At 37.1% G+C, this 19,504-nt stretch overlaps 1 protein-coding gene across 5 annotated transcripts in view; it reads left to right on the top strand.

The window, feature by feature from the left end:
• Positions 1-12,439, top strand: part of LOC126259181 (tyrosine-protein phosphatase non-receptor type 2-like) — a 76,479-nt gene extending 64,040 nt beyond the window's left edge. For 2 of the 5 annotated variants that reach the window (XM_049955757.1, XM_049955759.1), the window contains exon 9: positions 5,981-7,630. In XM_049955757.1, coding sequence (XP_049811714.1) covers positions 5,981-6,200 — 220 coding nt within the window. In that variant the 3' untranslated portion in view covers positions 6,201-7,630. Of the gene's footprint in view, positions 1-5,980; positions 7,631-11,624 lie in introns of those variants that run through there. The other 3 variants (XR_007546479.1, XM_049955758.1, XM_049955760.1) reach the window with 3 other exon arrangements.
• The last annotated feature ends 7,065 nt before the right edge of the window (positions 12,440-19,504 follow it).

The raw sequence follows: 19,504 nt of genomic DNA on the forward strand, positions 1-19,504 counted from the left end.
CCAGTGACCTAACAGTTTGGTCCGTCTCACCCCCCCCCCCCCCACCCCCCCTCTTTCAAAACCAACCAACTGACCAATCCTACAGCTAATCAGCTAATACTCGAAATAACTTTTAACACAATTGCTTCAAACCACATTCAGTGATACAATACTCTGACATCATATGTGGTGATGATTCAAAACATAATTTACACGTTATTGTAAGCCATGTGGTTCATTAGTAAGGGCACTGGAACACATTATGAAGTTTGAGGAGGACACATCATGGTTCAATAATAATATTACATGTTGTTGTTGTGGTCTTCAGTCCCGAGACTGGTTTGATGCAGCTCTCCATGCTACTCTATCCTGTGCAAGCTTCATCATCTCCCAGTACCTACTGCAACCTACATCCTTCTGAATCTGCTTAGTGTATTGATCTCTTGGTCTCCCTCTACGATTTTTACCCTCCACGCTGCCCTCCAATGCTAAATTTGTGATCCCTTGATGCCTTAAAACATGTCCTACCAACCGATCCCTTCTTCTAGTCAAGTTGTGCCACAAACTTCTCTTCTCCCTAATCCTATTCAATACCTCCTCATTAGTTACGTGATCTACCCACCTTATCTTGCATTCTTCTGTAGCACCACATTTCGAAAGCTTCTATTCTCTTCTTGTCCAAACTGGTTATCGTCCATGTTTCACTTCCATACATGGCTACACTCCATACAAATACTTTCAGAAACGACTTCCTGACACTTAAATCAATACTCGATGTTAACAAATTTCTCTTCTTCAGAAACGATTTCCTTGCCATTGCCACTCTACATTTTATATCCTCTCTACTTCAACCATCATCAGTTATTTTGCTCCCTAAATAGCAAAACTCCTTTACTACTTTAAGTGTCTCATTTCCTAATCTAATCTCCTCAGCATCACCCGATTTAATTTGACTACATTCCATTATCCTCGTTTTGCTTTTGTTGATGTTCATCTTATATCCTCCTATCAAGACACTGTCCATTCCGTTCAACTGCTCTTCCATGTCCTTTGCTGTCTCTGACAGAATTACAATGTCATCGGCGAACCTCAAAGTTTTTACTTCTTCTCCATGAATTTTAATACCTACTCCGAATTTTTCTTTTGTTTCCTTTACTGCTTGCTCAATATACAGATAGTATAACATCGGGGAGAGGCTACAACCCTGTCTTACTCCCTTCCCAACCACTGCTTCCCTTTCATGCCCCTCGACTCTTATAACTGCCATCTGGTTTCTGTACAAATTGTAAATAGCCTTTCGCTCCCTGTATTTTACCCCTGCCACCTTCAGAATTTGAAAGAGAGTATTCCAGTTAACGTTGTCAAAAGCTTTCTCTAAGTATACAAATGCTAGAAACGTAGGTTTGCCTTTTCTTAATCTTTCTTCTAAGATAAGTCGTAAGGTTAGTATTGCCTCACGTGTTCCAACATTTCTACGGAATCCAAACTGATCTTCCCCGAGGTCCGCTTCTACCAGTTTTTCCATTCGTCTATAAAGAATTCGCGTTAGTATTTTGCAGCTGTGACTTATTAAACTGATAGTTTGGTAATTTTCACATCTGTCAACACCTGCTTTCTTTGGGATTGGAATTATTATATTCTTCTTGAAGTCTGTGGGTATTTCGCCTGTCTCATACATCTTGCTCACCAGATAGTAGAGTTTTGTCATGACTGGCTCTCCCAAGGCCATCAGTAGTTCTAATGGAATGTTGTCTACTCCCGGGGCCTTGTTTCGACTCAGGTCTTTCAGTGCTCTGTCAAACTCTTCACGCAGTATCTTATCTCCCATTTCATCTTCATCTACATCCTCTTCCATTTCCATAATATTGTCCTCAAGTACATCGCCCTTGTATAAACCCTCTATATACTCCTTCCACCTTTCTGCCTTCCCTTCTTTGCTTAGAACTGGGTTGCTATCGGAGCTCTTGATATTCATACAAGTGGTTCTCTTATCTCGAAAGGTCTCTTTAATTTTCCTGTAGGCAGTATCTATCTTACCCCTAGTGAGACAAGCCTCTACATCCTTACATTTTTCCTCTAGCCATCCCTGCTTAGCCATTTTGCACTTCCTGTCGATCTCATTTTTGAGACGTTTGTATTCCTTTTTGCCTGCTTCATTTACTGCATTTTTATATTTTCTCCTTTCATCAGTTAAATTCAAGATTTCTTCTGTTACCCAAGGATTTCTATTAGCCCTCGTCTTTTTACCTACTTGATCGTCTGCTGCCTTCACTACTTCATCCCTCAGAGCTACCCATTCTTCTTCTACTGTATTTCTTTCCCCCATTCCTGTCAATTGTTCCCTTATGCTCTCCCTGAAACTCTGTACAACCTCTGGTTCTTTCAGTTTATCCACGTCCCATCTCCTTAAATTCCCACCTTTTTGCAGTTTCTTCAGTTTCAATCTGCAGTTCATAACCAATAGATTGTGGTCAGAATCCACATCTGCCCCTGGAAATGTCTTATAATTTAAAACTTGGTTCCTAAATCTCTGTCTTACCATTATATAATCTATCTGATACCTTTTAGTATCTCCAGGATTCTTCCAGGTATACAACCTTCTTTTATGATTCTTGAACCAAGTGTTAGGTATAATTAAGTTATGCTCTGTGCAAAATTCTACAAGGCGGCTTCCTCTTTCATTTCTTCCCCCCAGTCCATATTCACCTACTATGTTTCCTTCTCTCCCTTTTCCTACTGACGAATTCCAGTCACCCATGACTATTAAATTTTCGTCTCCCTTCACTACCTGAATAATTTCCTTTATCTCGTCATACATTTCATCAATTTCATCATCATCTGCAGAGCTAGTTGGCATATAAACCTGTACTACTGTAGTAGGCATGGGCTTCATGTCTATCTTGGCCACAATAATGCGTTCACTATGCTGTTTGTAGTAGCTAACCCGCAGTCCTATTTTTTTATTCATTATTAAACCTACTCCTGCATTGCCCCTATTTGATTTTGTATTTATAACCCTGTAATCACCTGACCAAAAGTCTTGTTCCTCCTGCCACCGAACTTCACTAATTCCCACTATATCTAACTTTAACCTATCTATTTCCCTTTTTAAATTTTCTAACCTACCTGCCCGATTAAGGGATCTGACATTCCACGCTCCAATCCATAGAATGCCAGTTTTTTCTTTCTCCTGATAACGACGTTCTCTTGAGTAGTCCTCGCCCGGAGATCCGAATGGGGGACTATTTTACCTCCGGAATATTTTACCCAAGAGGACGCCATCATCATTTAATCATACAGTAAAGCTGCATGTCCTCGGGAAAAATTACGGCTGTAGTTTCCCCCCTTGCTTTCAGCCGTTTGCAGTACCAGCACAGCAAGGCCGTTTTGGTTAATGTTACAAGGCCAGATCAGTCAATCATCCAGAGTGTTGCCCCTGCAACTACTGAAAAGGCTGTTGCCCCTCTTCAGGAACCACATGTTTGTCTGGCCTCTCAACAGATACCCCTCCGTTGTGGTTGCACCTACGGTATGGCCATCTGTATCGCTGAGGCACGCAAGCCTCCCCACCAACGGCAAGGTCCATGGTTCATGGGGGTGGGTATTACATACCTAGTACAAAAGCAGAGATGACTGCACAGCAGCTTCAAACAAAGCGGAACCACTGCTGACAAAGTAGGATGTAGTCAAAATAAGCATGAACTGTTGACTTTACAAAAATCCAAGAACATTTTGGTCCTATCAGTTAAGGAAACAGTCTTCTTCTTCTTCCTCCCAAATGCTCATTCTACATGATGGCACCCAAAACAGATGATGATAAAACAAAGACCAAAATACTAAATTCTGTTTTTGAAACTTGCACCAAAGTAGTTTGTAATGCAGTTCCTTCATTTTGCTGGCAAGTGAATCTGAAAAGACATACAAGCATGAGTGTGGAATTGAAAAAAACTGAAATCAGTTGATAGAAGAAAGGCCACAGGACGTTATTGGGTGTCAGTTATATTGTTTCTTGAATATGGGAGGATCTCACCCCCTTGTTTAGAAGAAGGTGCTGGTTGTTCCAGTCAATAGGAAGAGTCAGAAGACCAATATCATTAAGATTGATTTCGTATCAAATTTTGTAACATTGGTAGTGCTGGTTTGTGAATGCTTTATCAAGAGACTAACAGACTTTCATGTAGGTATTAACATGGTTTACACAAGCACTGATCTCGTGAAACCCAGCTTAATATAAGAGATCCAGAAGCCAACAGACAGTGGTTGAATCTGTGTTTGTAGTCTTCCAGAAAGCATTTGATACAGTTCTGCACCGTCACCTAGATAACAAAATATGTGCATGTAGAATATTCAGAAATTAGTGATACGGCACAGTGGTAAGACACTGTATTGGCATACAGGAGGATGATTATTCAAATCTCCATCTGACCACCCAGTGTAGATTTTCCATTGCTTCCTTAAATTGCCTAAGACCAATGCTGGTATGGTTATCCATACATATTACCTTACTTTTTAATTTATGTTTCAAGTCATTTTAAGATTTAATACAATTGTGCCTTTGTCCTCTACTACTACTTGGAGATGCAAACTCATTGTGCCTAGTTCACCATTATATAGCAGGGGTATTATGTCACAGTGGCACCCACATTCACCTCTTCCTAATTTTATCGCATGAACCATATTCAGCTTCATCAAATAACAATAAAGTCATTAATTCATTTAGCATCACACAGAAAGCTCTTCTGTGTTAACCAAGAAATCATGCCACCAGAAGAAAAACTTCAAATTAAAAATATCTTAATCAACCACTTCATTCATGCTTTTAAATTTTTTATAATACTTACATATTTCAAACTAACATGAATGAAATTTTAATAAAGTACACTGTCCAGTCCACTCAGTAAATATGGTACTAAAAATTTGTATGAGAAGTCATTGTGTAAACTCCACCTGTGCCATCAGAGTTACGTGTCTACTGTTTTAATGTCTGCCATGAGAACCGTCATATTCTTGTAGGCTGTGAACTTAAGTTGTTAGTAAAACACTTACGACGAACTACATCATTATTAACTTTTTTAAACACTCTTAAGAAATTTTTCAGATGTACCAAATACATATATTAGCTGAAGTTAAATCAGACTTCTTATTCAATTACAGAGTTACTAAATTGTGTGTATCATACCTGTCCTTGAATTTCCTTGAATTTCGCATGGCTCTACTAATACGCATTCAGATTGGTGATTGTGTAAACTATGAATAGCCGTTCTTATGTGTAAAAATATGTAACTGGAGCAATGAATTTCACTCGTCTTCTATCTAAACTTGACTAATATTAAAGTCTCCCATTTCAAATTCCGTAAGTAAAATATTCGAAACTCATCATGTTGCTACTTTGTATTTTGAGCATCTTTCTCACATTTCTTCTTATCACCTCATTAGTTTGATTGTTGTGACAAAAAGCGTATTTTCTTTTCGTTCTGACATTGAGTGAGGTTCATTTTTCGTTACAAATTTATGAGGTACACAACCTGTGTGGTCATGAAGAATTTTGTTCATTGTATACTGAAAATTGTGGATCTGAAATCCCCAGGTCCTACAACTCTCATGGATACACCTCTCAAAGAATGTCCTGGTTGTATCATAGGAAATAAAATATCAAGGAAGTAAAAATTGTCCTAAACCGACTATGGCTCATTGTCAGATAATACAAATGCTTCTTTCAGCTAACATAGTTTCGCATATCTCGCAAACACATCCAATGCTACAAATATATATTTCCTTCCTCCTGCACTTTAAGCAAGCTGAGAAGAGTCAGGGGCAGCACCACAGCAAGGCCAGAGAGAAGAAGTGACAGTGATTTATAAGTGTATCTTATCTCTAATGCTTTGCCTTCTTTCCCATGTTTGATTACACAGTATTTAACATAATTGATTCTGTTTACTTGTAAATTAATGTATTATGTGTATCTCAGTAAAGTAAATTATAATGTATTTCATTTCCACAGTGATGATACACCTCAGCTACGACATCGAAGGCATGAGCGCCAGGAGCGGCTTTTGAGGCTGACAGGACGTATACGTGAAATAAAGCGTAAACAAGAAGCTGCCGAACATTCAGAACAACTGTGGAGGTCTCTGTCAAAGCCATTAGCTGTTGGTTTTGGTCTTGGGCTTGTTATGGGCGGAGGCTGGATTGCTTACTGTTACTTCTCTAACCGTGTTTGATCAAGAGAGAGATCATCAAACCCTGGAGGTGTTTGTGCTGCGCTGTCGGCATATAGGATATCTCTTTTCAGTGTAATACATTAATTTATGCATGTTGGGTAATGATGTCACTGTGGTTAAATTACTGTGGACTGGTTGGTGTTTTATAAATGCTAAACAGACTGTGTTAGTTGGGAGCGATTATGACATTTTCATTATTTCTGCTAGAATTAAGTCTGTGTTTTTTTGTCCACTGACTCTTTGAGATGAATAGTTGACAAATTTTGCGTACAGGTGTTTCCAAAAATGTAACTGGTGATGTTTGTCCCATTGCGAAAATGGTGTTCAGTGACTGTTTTGGAGTATAGATACTACCGGTTGACAAACATTGCCCTGGGTAAACTTGATGTACTGCCTTACATCATATAGTAGTTAAATTTGCTGCGTGGGCTGCCCCCTTATTGGATTGGATTTTTTAAATTTTTAAATGTTTTGCTCCAGGAATTTTTCTTGTCTTTTCTTCTACAACATTTGAAATGTGGTCAACTTTTAAAGAAAACAAACCTCTCAAAGTGTCAATTATTGTGTGTTGCAAGTGAAGTGGAACAAGACCTGTTATTTTGTTTAGAAGTGCATCAAATGTGTAAGTGTTTGGCTGTTACTAATAAATTGCTCCTCGTGGCAAAATTTATAGCAATCCATCTTTTTGTTGGTAGGCATTCTGTGTGACCTTGAGATCATTTATTCTTTCTTACTCGTAATTTCAAACCAATACAGATCAATTACAGGAATTAAACAACCATTAGTTTAGACAGTAGTCTTATTCTGTTGATATTGCATTCACAAATCACCAACTCCATTACCCAAAATTGATTGTTATTAGAGGGGTTCTTGAGTTGTACACATTTTGTGTAAACCTTCACCTGTTAGCTACCAAATTTAGAGATGTACTGGGGTGGGGGCAATTTCTTGCTGTTGAGGCTGTATGGATTTTTATTCAACATAGTGATGAAAGGAAAATGGTCAGATTCGAAGGAAGGAAGGGGAAAAAAAAGTTTGTGATACAGCAGCTGTGTTGTTCTTTCATACCTTTGTCACAAATGTGAGTTTATTGGGAATGAGTGGTGATGTGTTTATTTTCTGCTTGTATTATCATTTCAGTAATGCACAAATTTTTGTTAAGATTTTGTATTTTATCACTTGAAAAGTTTAATGTTCAGTGTGAGTGCCTGTAAATTTCTCACCTTAGGTGGGGAGCCTGTATATGAAAATTTTCCTTTTATTTCTGCTGAGCTGTAAATCTTTCTGTGCTAGTAAATATTTTATTTATGTAGTTATTTTTATGATGACTAGTATTTACAGGTTATGTTTTGGCACCAGAGTTTGGAATTGCCTGTACTATAGTAGATTTAAGCGTGTGAATGGATATTCTGTTAAACTAGTTTATATTTATTTCAGGTTACCTATTCAAAAATTAAATTATATAATGTAGTATAGTTGTTTTATTCATAAATATTTATAAAGCAAAGCATTTAATGTGTAATATCACTTCGGTTATCTTTCTTGTTTCTATCAACAAAAAGATTACATTCCCAGTTGTCAGTTGAATGTGTAATCATTAATTTCAGTGTTTGTGGCAGTTATATTGGGGGGGGGGGGGGGGGAGACTGTGGTTGAATGTGGAAAAAAAGGGAGGGATGTATTTGTGTGTTAGCCTTTTTAAGTATAGGGTGAATTTTAAAATTGCAGATCTAGTTAAATGTTCTACTATTCTTGCTCAAAAATACTTCAGTTTTCTGCAACTTACAACAAGATAGAGGGTTGAAATAACCTTTATTTCCAAGTAGTAAATTGGGCAGACGATACAGTTGGTTTCTTAAACAGGTAAAAGAAGCTGATAGTCAGCCGATGAGGACATTAATAATTGTAAAACGAACATTTGCAAATTGCAAAATTTTTTGATCAGCTTAGTAATCAAGAACTTATAAATCATGGTCCACCCAAAATTTTAACCGTGTACTGTATCATTTCTGAACAGTTTTTAGTAATATCAAAAAGTCCACATTCCAGAAGGGAAAAGTCACTGGAGTATCATTATAGTTGTCTGTTAGGCTAGAAACAAGGTGTGAAAATGAGTGTTCAGCTTCATGTATGTACCTAACATACAGTTTTGTCACTGGAAGTAGAATTCTCATTAGCTGATACTGCAGAAATATTTAATAACTGAAAAGCTGAAGTTTGTACAGATTCTTTCCTTCTCCTGAAGCTCATAGCACTTCTTGATGGCCTTTTTTTTCTTTACTCTTTAAAAAAAATTACTAATGAGCAGAGATTTAATGTAGACTTGGAGAAGGGAATGATGTATGCATTTTGTGGTTCATTACCCAGTAATTGAAGACATTGTTTTTTAAAGACTGAAGACTGTCAACTAGTTTTGGTTAGTGACTGGCTGGCTGTTGTGTGAGAGAAATTTTGTCCATATTACTTATACTATTAAAGGGTGGGCTTGTTTCAAGTGTAAACATAAAGTAATGGAGGATCTGAATGGGTTTGCCAAAGATGAAAACATGTCACAGAGTATTATGATAATGAACTTTATGTGTGATTTTTATTTCCATAATTTCTAAATAATGTGTTTATGTAGTGGTAGTAGTAATCAGATGAAATGCTGCAGTTTTACGCAAGCTCGTATAATTTGAAGTGCTATCAGAATATTGCTGTACACTCCGAAGCTTGTAATTTACAGAAAATTGAATTTGTGCACATAATACATCTGATGGCATCCCACATCTATAAATCTTTAGGTTTGTTTGATGTAATTAATATTGCATTCCAGTTTATCTTGCAGTTACCTATGTATGTTTGTGTTATTCACATACAGAAAGTAATATTTCAGGAATATAACGGGTACTTGATGTCAAACTTACTTTCTTCCTTTTATGTTAAAGTCACTCAAGCCTATTATAGTGCTAATATTTAATTGATTCCAGTGGAAAAAATACTGTGTATAGTGAATTTTAATGGTGTAATTGTCTTTCAAATCAAAGTTCGTCACATTCTCTCTGAATCTCAGTATATAATATTTTCTGTAATTTCAGTTAAATGAATCTCATTTAAGTATAGTTTCCCCTACGTTGCTCTTTTGTAGAGCATCTGAAACGTTCATTTAGTGGTGAAATGGAGGAGATTGGCAGTATTGTGTTCTTCAGAAGCTATCAGCATTTGCTGTTATAACATATAGGTTCCAGTATCTCTTTTGTGTGTGCATGGCTGTTTTAACAATAGATTCATTAAAAACTTATATATCTAGTCCCACATGACATCTCCAAGCTGTCATTCAGCAGCAAATGTACTGCTTCCAGGACTGGAGTTTCTGAGAACAAAGTGGTCCCCAAACTTTACGCTGTGGCAAGTCAGAGGTAGAAAGCAGACAATTAGTAAAATCAAAAATTGGTGCCTTCTGTTAGGACAAGCAAGAGATGGTTGAAAACCGTATCGGTACAAATAAAACAGTACGAACAGTTTTATCTAATTTTCATTGTGTATTGTGGATCACATGAGAATGGGGTGTAATAGAGGGATTTGTCCAGCACTGAGCTGTTTCCATTTCTCTCCTGTTACTGCTTTATTTCTTTAGGCCACCTAGTATATTGTCACAGTTTGAATATTATTTGGAAGGGTGCAGAAATTTTGGTGGATCGGTCACTTAATTTCAATTCATAATAAATTGTGAGAGGTTTTCCTTTTTCATGTGGAGGTTTTCATTCCTGAACTGTGATACACACATTCAGTAATGTCACGGAAGCTGTCTAGCAAATAAATCGTGTAATATTTGTGAGCATAATGCAGCTCTGTCCCCTGATGGGAAGTGAGAAGTGTTATATCCTGGCAGGCTTGGCTTGACAGAGGTTACAGTTTTTCTTTTCTTGAATGCTTCCATACCACACACAAGAAATATTCAGTTGTTGTGTTGTTTGACATGTTTGCGGAGTTCCAAAAAATAATCTTCAATGCAATCACAGTAACTTTCTGGGGTCTTGCTGGATTCCCTTAAATTGTTTTGTTAATGTGTTTTTTGTGTATCATGTTGCAACGAAACTTTCCAAAAAGTAGCAACAACTTTTATTACTTGTTGCATATTTCATTGAAAATTTTGGAAGGCGGGACATTAAATTCAAAAGTGATAAATGTGATAGAGAAGCAAGATGACAAATTGGAATTTCGTTTCTGTATAACTGTGTCCTGTGTTTGCATTCAAGTATTACTATTTCATTGAATTATACATTATTTGATTGAAAGATGAGAAGTTTGTCTCAGCGAAGGAGTGCTGCTCACATGTAATTCTAACTGCTGCATTAAGTATTTCTTTGACATTAGATGTGCTCGGGACCAAAGCTGCCACACTGTGGAAGTGACATAAAAGCGCACAAGTATGAACTTTTTTCAACCTGCCATGGTTGTGTAGATGCACATCAAAGTTTCAGCAAGATAAAAATAATATATGATTGAGAAATTTGCTTAAGAACTGCCAGTTGATTTCAAAGTTAATTCTTATAACTCCCTACTGAACAGCAAATGCATATTTCCATGAATTATGTTTGATCTGTGAAATCAAGTGGCAGCATAGCATGCAAACACTGCAGCTCCTCCTATTTATAAAATTTTACGAACAACTACTTTCCTTGTTGTTTTACATGCAGTTTTAATTTATTTTAAAATTTCAAAAATGCTTTCTATACCTGTTCTCTCTAAACTTTATATATAACCCCTAACAAACAAGTGTGTTCACTACAGTTGAACTCATCCTTAATACTGAGCTGTGAAAAGGGACATAATGTAACTTGTAATTTGTGCATTCCTGCTATTAGTAGTACACACTTTTTGAAGTTTTTTACAAAACCAGACATTATAAATCATTGGAAACTGTCTGCTAACAAAGACTGGGCCATATTTTTGTAAAAAAGGAAGTTGAACTTTGTAAATGAACTAAACTGAATATAATGACAACCATATACCAGATATCTTCCCCCTATTGTGTCAGTATTTGACTGACAAATGGTTGAGTTTCGAAATAATGTTTGTGTATTTAAATAGTGTGTCCATGGTACTGAGAGCTTTTGTTTTGGGGATTTGTTTACCTTCTCTGAGGAACTGTTGTGATCTTCATCAATAAAATACAGTTTTACCGTTTGTATCTGCTAGTGTAAGGATCCCCATAGGTATGCGAAGGGGGAAGTTACTAGTATCAGTTAAGTCTGTTGTTCTCACTGTTAGTATGATAAGTGTTAGATCTTTTGTGTACAAATTGTATTTCAAATTCTGTGTCATTAGTTGCATGAGAGATGTGAACATCAAAAAATAAAAAGAAAAAAGAAATTAAGCCATTTCACAATTCTGTCTATTTTGAGCCATCCCTCACAGTTTATTCCAGATGTTTCTTTGCAGGCCCAGCAAGAAGAGGAGGAAGAGCAACACGGAAGAAGCAGTCTCTAGCTGTGACAGTGGTTCTAGTAAGCAGCAGTAAATTATCCCATTTCATTTCTGTACAGTATGGTATATTCTGTGCGAGAAAAATCCTACATTCTTACTGATCTGAAGTTGGCAATTTCAGTAGACCATTTTGATGATATTTTTATATAATATTTTTCTGTAACTTGTGTTACACTCTGTGCATAACAGAAAAATAAATGTACCTAGTGTTACATGCCGTGGTGCACATGTGGCTGAAAGGGAGTAAGTGATGTTTTATATCAGTTCATTACTCAAGGTATTTACAAAGTGGTGACCAAAAAATACGACTGTTGAAAACGTGTGACTTTTCCAATGTTGTAATTTAAAGAGTTGTAATTAATTGAAAACTCTGGTAATTTTGGATATTTTTTGCTTGTCATTTGAAAACAATATAATGACATGAATGACTAAAAGAAAAAAGAAATGGTCTTTGAAAATGGAATGACAGTAGTAAATATTATCAGTTCTTTCCCTTAATTATAGTGTTCCTTTGAGGTACTTACTTGGTGCCACGAAGAAATTTCTGCACTGATTTTAATGCTACCAAAATTGTGTACAATTTTTATTATTTTTTTATTTTATTATTATTATTTAATGAAGTTGTTAATATGAATGTACATCATCATAAGAATGAATTAGTGTCCATGTTAGTACTGAATTTGCTGGTAGTGGAGATTCTGCTCCACATGCTGATAAAAAAAAGTAAGTTTACAAAGTATCTTGTATGGAATTACAGACTTTTATCAGTATTTTGTAAGTTTGTCTGAGTTTACCGATGTGTAATTATATTTACACATTTTGTCGTAAATGATAGAAATCTTATTTGATGTGGTGCACTATCAAAGAAAACTTCCAGTTTACATGCCTAGTTCCTCTACTAATTGTGTAAGTTCTTTCTCAACTGCTTGTGGCTCTGACCTAACTAAAGTAATTTGCACCCAATAAGAGTTAAAATTTACCATGCAAATTTAGAGAAAGTGAAAGTTATAGTGCAAGTATCTCCCCCTCTCTCTCCCTCTCCCCCTCCCTCCCCTCCCCCCCTCTCCCCCCCCCCCCTCTCTCTCTCTCTCTCTCTCTCTCTCTCTCTCTCTCTCTCTCTCTCTCTCTCTCTCTCTCTCACACACACACACACACACACACACAGAGAGAGAGAGAGAGAGAGAGAGAGAGAGAGAGAGAGAGAGGGGGGGGGGGGGGATACGGAACTACAGATTCGTAATAAGTAGAAAAAAACATCTCAGTGTTTCTATTGCTTTTCTTTAAGGGATAATTTATTTCTGTTTTAATATTTATTGGCTTTTCATTGTTACAAGTGAAGTTGTGTGCTTTTTGTTTTTGAGACAGCATAAAAATATAATACAGTATTTGCAAGTTAGTGTTTGTTTCACAACTTGCCCCACCACACATTTTAACACAAAGCATCGAAAGGATACAACATGCAATCATCACTGGCACCACAGTTTGTTGAATTCCACCTGACTCGATACTAGCACGCGCTAGCTAATACCGTGCTTGCCAGGTACCTTTTTCAACTCTTCTGTTGTCCTAAGTAATAGGTGGTACCATCTTCTGACAGCAGGCCATAGCTTCACTCTGCAGTGTCTGCCTTGTTAACTGGCTTTGATAATCAATGTGTACTCACTCGTAGGTTAACAATAAGCAGCTCAAACAATACACTTGTCATGAAATGCTTTGCCCATATCAAGCTGTCCCTTTTTTTATTTTAGGTTCCACATTTATTTATTTATGTTCTTACTTGTTGACTGTCCTATCCCTTCAGCCTACCTGAATTATGGTCTTAAAGATGTGCTTGCAGAAAGTTATTTCTAAAAGACTGGTTATTAGTATCCATACACCCTGAAAATGCTGTTTCTACTACATTTCCACAGACGAGAAACTTCAACATTTTCCTTATCAGGTAATGGCAAGCTAGTGAGTGAACCAACCAATTTCTACCCAGGATCGCACTTAAATTATAGTACAAAGAAAAAACAAAATTCCTTTGTGTGACAAGCAATTTTAAACTCCAGAGTGTCGTTTTTCCTCAAGTGCATATTCTGGCTCCTATTCTAAGGAATTGGGTATTTTTCTACATTCTTGTTCTTAAACATGTCACTCCATTTCTAGCAATAATTTCATTCTCTGAATCAATCAACACCTTAAGCTTAACATCATATATATTGATTAAAACCTCAAGGAAAACCAATTTTTTGTGTACATTCTACCTATTTCTCAAGTAAACAATATCCTGATAGATATGTTTTATCATTTAACAAGGTGGCAGAGACTTAAAATTCTTCTCCATCTGATCATCCAGATTAAGCTGTTCTATGGTTTCTTTAAATCTATTATGGCTAATGCTGAGATCCTTTGGAACAGACATGGCTGCTTTCTGCCCCCAATCCAAGCTTGTGTTCCTTATTTAACAAATTTTGTAAGCCTGCTAATCTGGAACTTGTCTTCGGTAGTTACATAGCTACTCATCTTGAATTGTCCCCCTGTCAGTGGACTTGATGGACGCATGTTAAACAAAGAACACCATAAAGCAGTAACTGAGCTTTGCTCTCTTCATATTTATTTAAACTCAGTGTTCCTTGTCTGATGAGCAGCTTTAAGAAGCAGTAGTCTAAATTTTCACATGAGGTTATCAAGTTACACTAATCAGCACAATATTGCAAAGTTGTCTGGTGGCCTGCTAATACATAAATTTACACAATTCTGACATGTACTGTACATTTTGATAGTTAAATAGATATTGCCTACATTATATGAATATGATTGCTGAAACAGCAACTCACACACAAAGTTGTCTACGTTTTTATTGATAACTGGTAAAATAGTAGCTACAAAGAAAAAGCTAAACTCCTCCCGAACAGGCCATGAAGGCCCAACAGTACCGACTGGCCGCCATGTCATCCTCAGCCCGTAGACATCATCGGATGCCGATATGGAGGGGCATGTGGTCAGCACACCGCTCTCCCGGCCATATGTCAGTTTCCAAGTGCGAAGCCGCTACTTCTCAATCAAGTAGCTCCTCAGTTTGCCTCACAAGGGCTGAATGCACCTCACTTGCCAACAGCGCTCGGCAGACCAGATGGTTACCCATTCAAGTGCTAGCCCAGTCTGACAGTGCTTACCTTTGGTGATCTGATGGGAACTGGTGTTATCAGGTGCGGCAAGGTCAGTGGCAAAATAGTAACTACAGGCTGTTGACTTAACAAATGCATACTACTGATAGCGTGGTGCTCTGCTCCACTCTTATTTATTGACAAGTGTAAAATCAGAAATCACAAAACTGTAAAATATACATACATAAATACATTACATTAAATAATAACATAAACATGGGAAAATGAAGAGAAACTGACTCAATAAACAATTATATGAGTGTGTTTAAGTATGATTAGTATAACTAGAAAATATCAAAAATAGTTAGCACTGGTTTATGAGCACACAAGGGTTACCAAAGCCCACTACAAAGTTTAAAGAAAGTGATATTTTCTAATTGAGATCTCCCCCCCCCCCCCCCACACACACACACACACACACGACTGCAGTCTTGTGTGTGAGTTGCGTTTGCATGAGCGTGTGTGCGTATGTGTGTCTATTATTGACAAAGGCCTTAATGGCAAAAAGCTTTAACTTTGAGAGTCTTTTTGTTGTGCCTGTCTGCAACTCAGCATCTCCGCTAATTTCCTTCTCATATATTGTTACATTCCATCCAGGATTTTCCATTGTTTTGTTTTGAAATGAGCTATACAAATTTAGAAACAAACCACTATTTGCTCATAGAAAACTGCACCTTCACGTGGTTTGCCTGTATTGTAAATCATGAATTTTCATTTAACGCTTTAGCTGTCATAAGCTTAGCGATGGATGTTTCACCTCCCAGGCAAAGACTGTGTTATTGAAACAATTTTCAAGTCTTGTCAAAAAAAGTTATTTCACTCCATATTTAATAGAGGACCCTTATATGACATTGTGAAAAAAAGGCAAAATTGGGGATGCTAGCAGAAATGTTGTCTCAGTGCGCCACATGGATGTCTATCAATACAGTTTAATCATTGCCCAGTGAGAATTGGAAATAAATTACTTGTTAACAGTACGTAATGTATAAAAGAAAAGAAGGGAAATGATCTTGTCTACAGTATGCAAGTTATTGTAGAGGCGAGTAGACATTAGAAATTAGGTAAACGGTATTCAGCACATCTGCGAACAACACTCTGGGGATATACTCTTGTACTTTCCACAGAATGTAACTGCCCTCTTTTCTCATGTCACAGCTTCAGACTATTCATGCATTTTAGCAATCTTCACAAAACACTCCCTGCACCTCTTTTGCACTTTTCTGTTTTGTTTATATTTTTCATTCATAAATGTTTGGCAGTGGCATCTTTCGTTACCTCATCTTGGACCAAGGCACTGTTGTGATCTTTCTGAGGCCTTGGAGACTGTCTACAATTCGTGCTCGGTTGGCTGTCGAAGAGGATGTTGCATAATTTCAGTTCTGAAGTACCTTATTTACATTGTGTTTAAGTTAATTGCCTAAGCAATATCGATGCATTGGCCACTGAAATACTCAAGAGGAATTCAAAGGTGAGTTTGTGGTACAATCTAATGGTTTTTCATGGTGAGAAGTAACCAGCCACTTGACCTGAAACATCTGTCCTTGCCCTCCTTCATTTTATTCAGAAACGGCTGTTGGTTTTAATTTTTCATTTCTGGATTGGTCTTTGCCTGATGGAGCCATATCCAACACTGGCCCTCTGTCCTTCAATTTTCCAACTACATTGCCATCAGGTGACTCTTTTTATCTCCCCTTCCCCCTTTCTAATGTTTCTGTTCATAATTGCTGTAAGATGCCTGACATTGTTTCTCAGTGTCACCACCAAATTGTCTTCTTTTCAAGGAGTTGTTTTGTGAAAGGAACTTACGTGTAAGTTGTAAGTTTGGTAAACTCGCAACTGTTGTGAGTTTGGTAAACTTTCAACTATTGCAAAATGTTGACAACAGTTTTTAACTTTTGTAAACACACACATTCGCCATTTATTATTATTATAACAGAAAAGAAAATGGGTTCTGACTGTGAAGATGCTTCATGAAAATAACCCAAAAATACATACATGTGGTCCAGAAACTTTTCATGTTAAAGAGAAACTCCTGGAGCTTATAAATCTATTTTAGAAGAGCTCTACACTGAAGTCGGGAAAGGTATAAAAAATTTTGTCAGAATAACATGTGAACAATTAGAAAAACTTGTTAGTGTAGTAGCTCCACTTATTCAGTGGAAACGACGGATTTTAGAGCTGCAGTATTGCCTGCAGAACAGCGTATTGTAAACCTTTGATATGTGCCAACAAGTGACAGATAAAGGAGTAGTTTAATGTACTCTCATCGAATATCAATGCCCAATATTAGTGAAGCTATGCCGAGAGTGTGCTAAATTATCGGGAATATACTTGAGATTTTTTGTGAAAGGAAGTACTCGGGAGTCACCAGTGTATATACACAAGAAGGAAACGAAGCAGACAACATGGTAGTGTGCATGTTCCAGTTATCCAACTCAGCTGTGTTTTTGCTCACTGATGATAAACTACAAACTCGAGACAAAACTTCCTTAAATGAGTTTTTCAAACTCACAATTTCAAACAACTGTTGACAACAGTTGAAAACTAATTCAAATTAAGAGTTGAAAACAGTTGTCAGCTGAGTTTATTGGAGTTGGTTGTCAATGTGGAGGTACCGTAACCCTGCTGTTGCCCTGTCGTATCAGTGATTCCGTATCATTTGGTCAACGAGTAAGTCAGATTATTAGTGGCTATCATTGACAGCTGACTACAGCTTTCGTGCTTGTCTTCTTGACTGGTCTTCAGAATAATCTGCACAATTGACTTGTCAGTAAGTCTGTAATAATTGTGATTGGTTCAAACATTATTTTCTTCCTGTAATACTTTCTTCTTCTTCTTCTTCTTCTTCTTCTTCTTCTTCTCTTTTTTTCCAGGGCTGGTCTCGTTTCACTTCAGCCACATCAGTGCCTTTGTTGCTTATTAAATACTGTTAAACACGTACAATTCGCCGTCGCCTTTAATTCCATTATCTCCACATTTAATACGCACCAATTATTTATTATATTCTGGATATTGTTCCTTCAACTTGCTATCTCATTTGTTTTTGTCCTGCAGTGATGTTGTTGCACTGCTAAAACACACACAAAAGAACTTAATTACACCACTATGTTTCAAGTGAGGCTGTAACTTTCAGAGGTTCACTGTTTGATGGCTTCACACACAGCTGGTTTGAATCATACTTGACAAACAGAATGCAAAAGGTTGTGCTGAATAATTCAGGCAATGTTGGAAAGATAGAAAATTTTAGTAACTGGAAGGGGGGTCAAAAGGGAGGCCCACAGGGTTCAATTAAAGTTTGGGTCCACTTGTATGCCTTATAAATGTGAGTGACCTCTCACTTAATATTCAACAAGCAAAATTGGTACTCTCTGCAGATGATACTAATGTTACAGTAGACCCCATTACAGAGAAAGCAATAGAAGAGTTAGTAAGTGATATTTTTCACAGACTTATTAAGTGGTTGTCTGAAAATGGGCTCTCCCTAAAATCTGAAAAATCGCACAATATCCAATTCTGTTAAAGAAATAGTCACACCAAGAACTGATGTTGCACATGAGTAGGAGTCAGTAAGTAGGGTAGAACGCTCCCAAACCTTTGGGTGTATGTATTGATGAAAACTTGAAATGGAAGAAGCATATTGCTGAGATTCTGAAGCAATTAAGTTCAGTTACTTTTGCTTTTCGTATAATTGCTCATTTTGGAAACATATCAAGCTCATGACATATTCTGCATATTTCCATTCAGTAATGTGGTATGGGATAATTTTCTGGGGGTAACTCATCACTTAAAAGGAAAGTATTGATTGCACAAAAGGGAGCAGTAAGAATAATATGTGATGTTCACCCATGGATGTCATGTAGGTACCTCTTCAAGGAGCTAGTCATTTTAACTGTTCCGTCACAATACATATTTTTGCTAATGTAATTTGTCATAAATAATACATCACCATTTGAGAAGAATGGTGATGTACATACTTACAACATTAGAGGGAAAAATGACCTTCATTACCCATTGTTAAAGCTGTCAGTGGCTCGGAGAAGAGTTCAATATGTAGCAATAAAAACTTTTGATCGTGTGCCCAATAACTTAAAAATGTCTGATAGATAGTGAACCAAGTTTTTAACCTAATTTAAAATCGTTTCTCCTGGACAACTCCTCCTATTCCATTGATGAATTTCTACTTAGAAACTTGTAGCCAATAAAACAAAATTAAAAAAAACTTGTTTTTAAGTGTAGTTGCATGAGTAGGAATAAAATGATATGTCCATTAATGTTAATGTTCAAATGAGCTATGGAACATGTAACTAGCAGAAATAGGCTAGTGTACACTGACAGGTCTAATCTGGGAGAAAACACGAGTTGTTATCGGCTTGCTCCATTCGTGCCTTCAGCATTTGATTACCAAATGAATTCATTACGTATGATGCAGAAGTGCAGGTGACTTTGAGACCTCTGCTGCAGATAAGACAATTAGATCTACAAAATTCCTCATCTGCTCAGACTCCTTGCAAGCTAATCCAGAGCACATACCCGGCAGAAAAACCACTTCAGGGTATATTCCTTCGCATGCAACATTTAGGGAACGTGGTGATATTTCTCTGGGTACCACAACGTGAAGGGATTCAGGTCAATGAATTCAAAGATGCATCAGCCAAGGAGGCTTGCACAGTTCTACAGTGGCTCAGT

Source organism: Schistocerca nitens, chromosome 5, assembly GCF_023898315.1.
Source record: "Schistocerca nitens isolate TAMUIC-IGC-003100 chromosome 5, iqSchNite1.1, whole genome shotgun sequence".
Classification (NCBI taxonomy): domain Eukaryota; kingdom Metazoa; phylum Arthropoda; class Insecta; order Orthoptera; family Acrididae; genus Schistocerca; species Schistocerca nitens.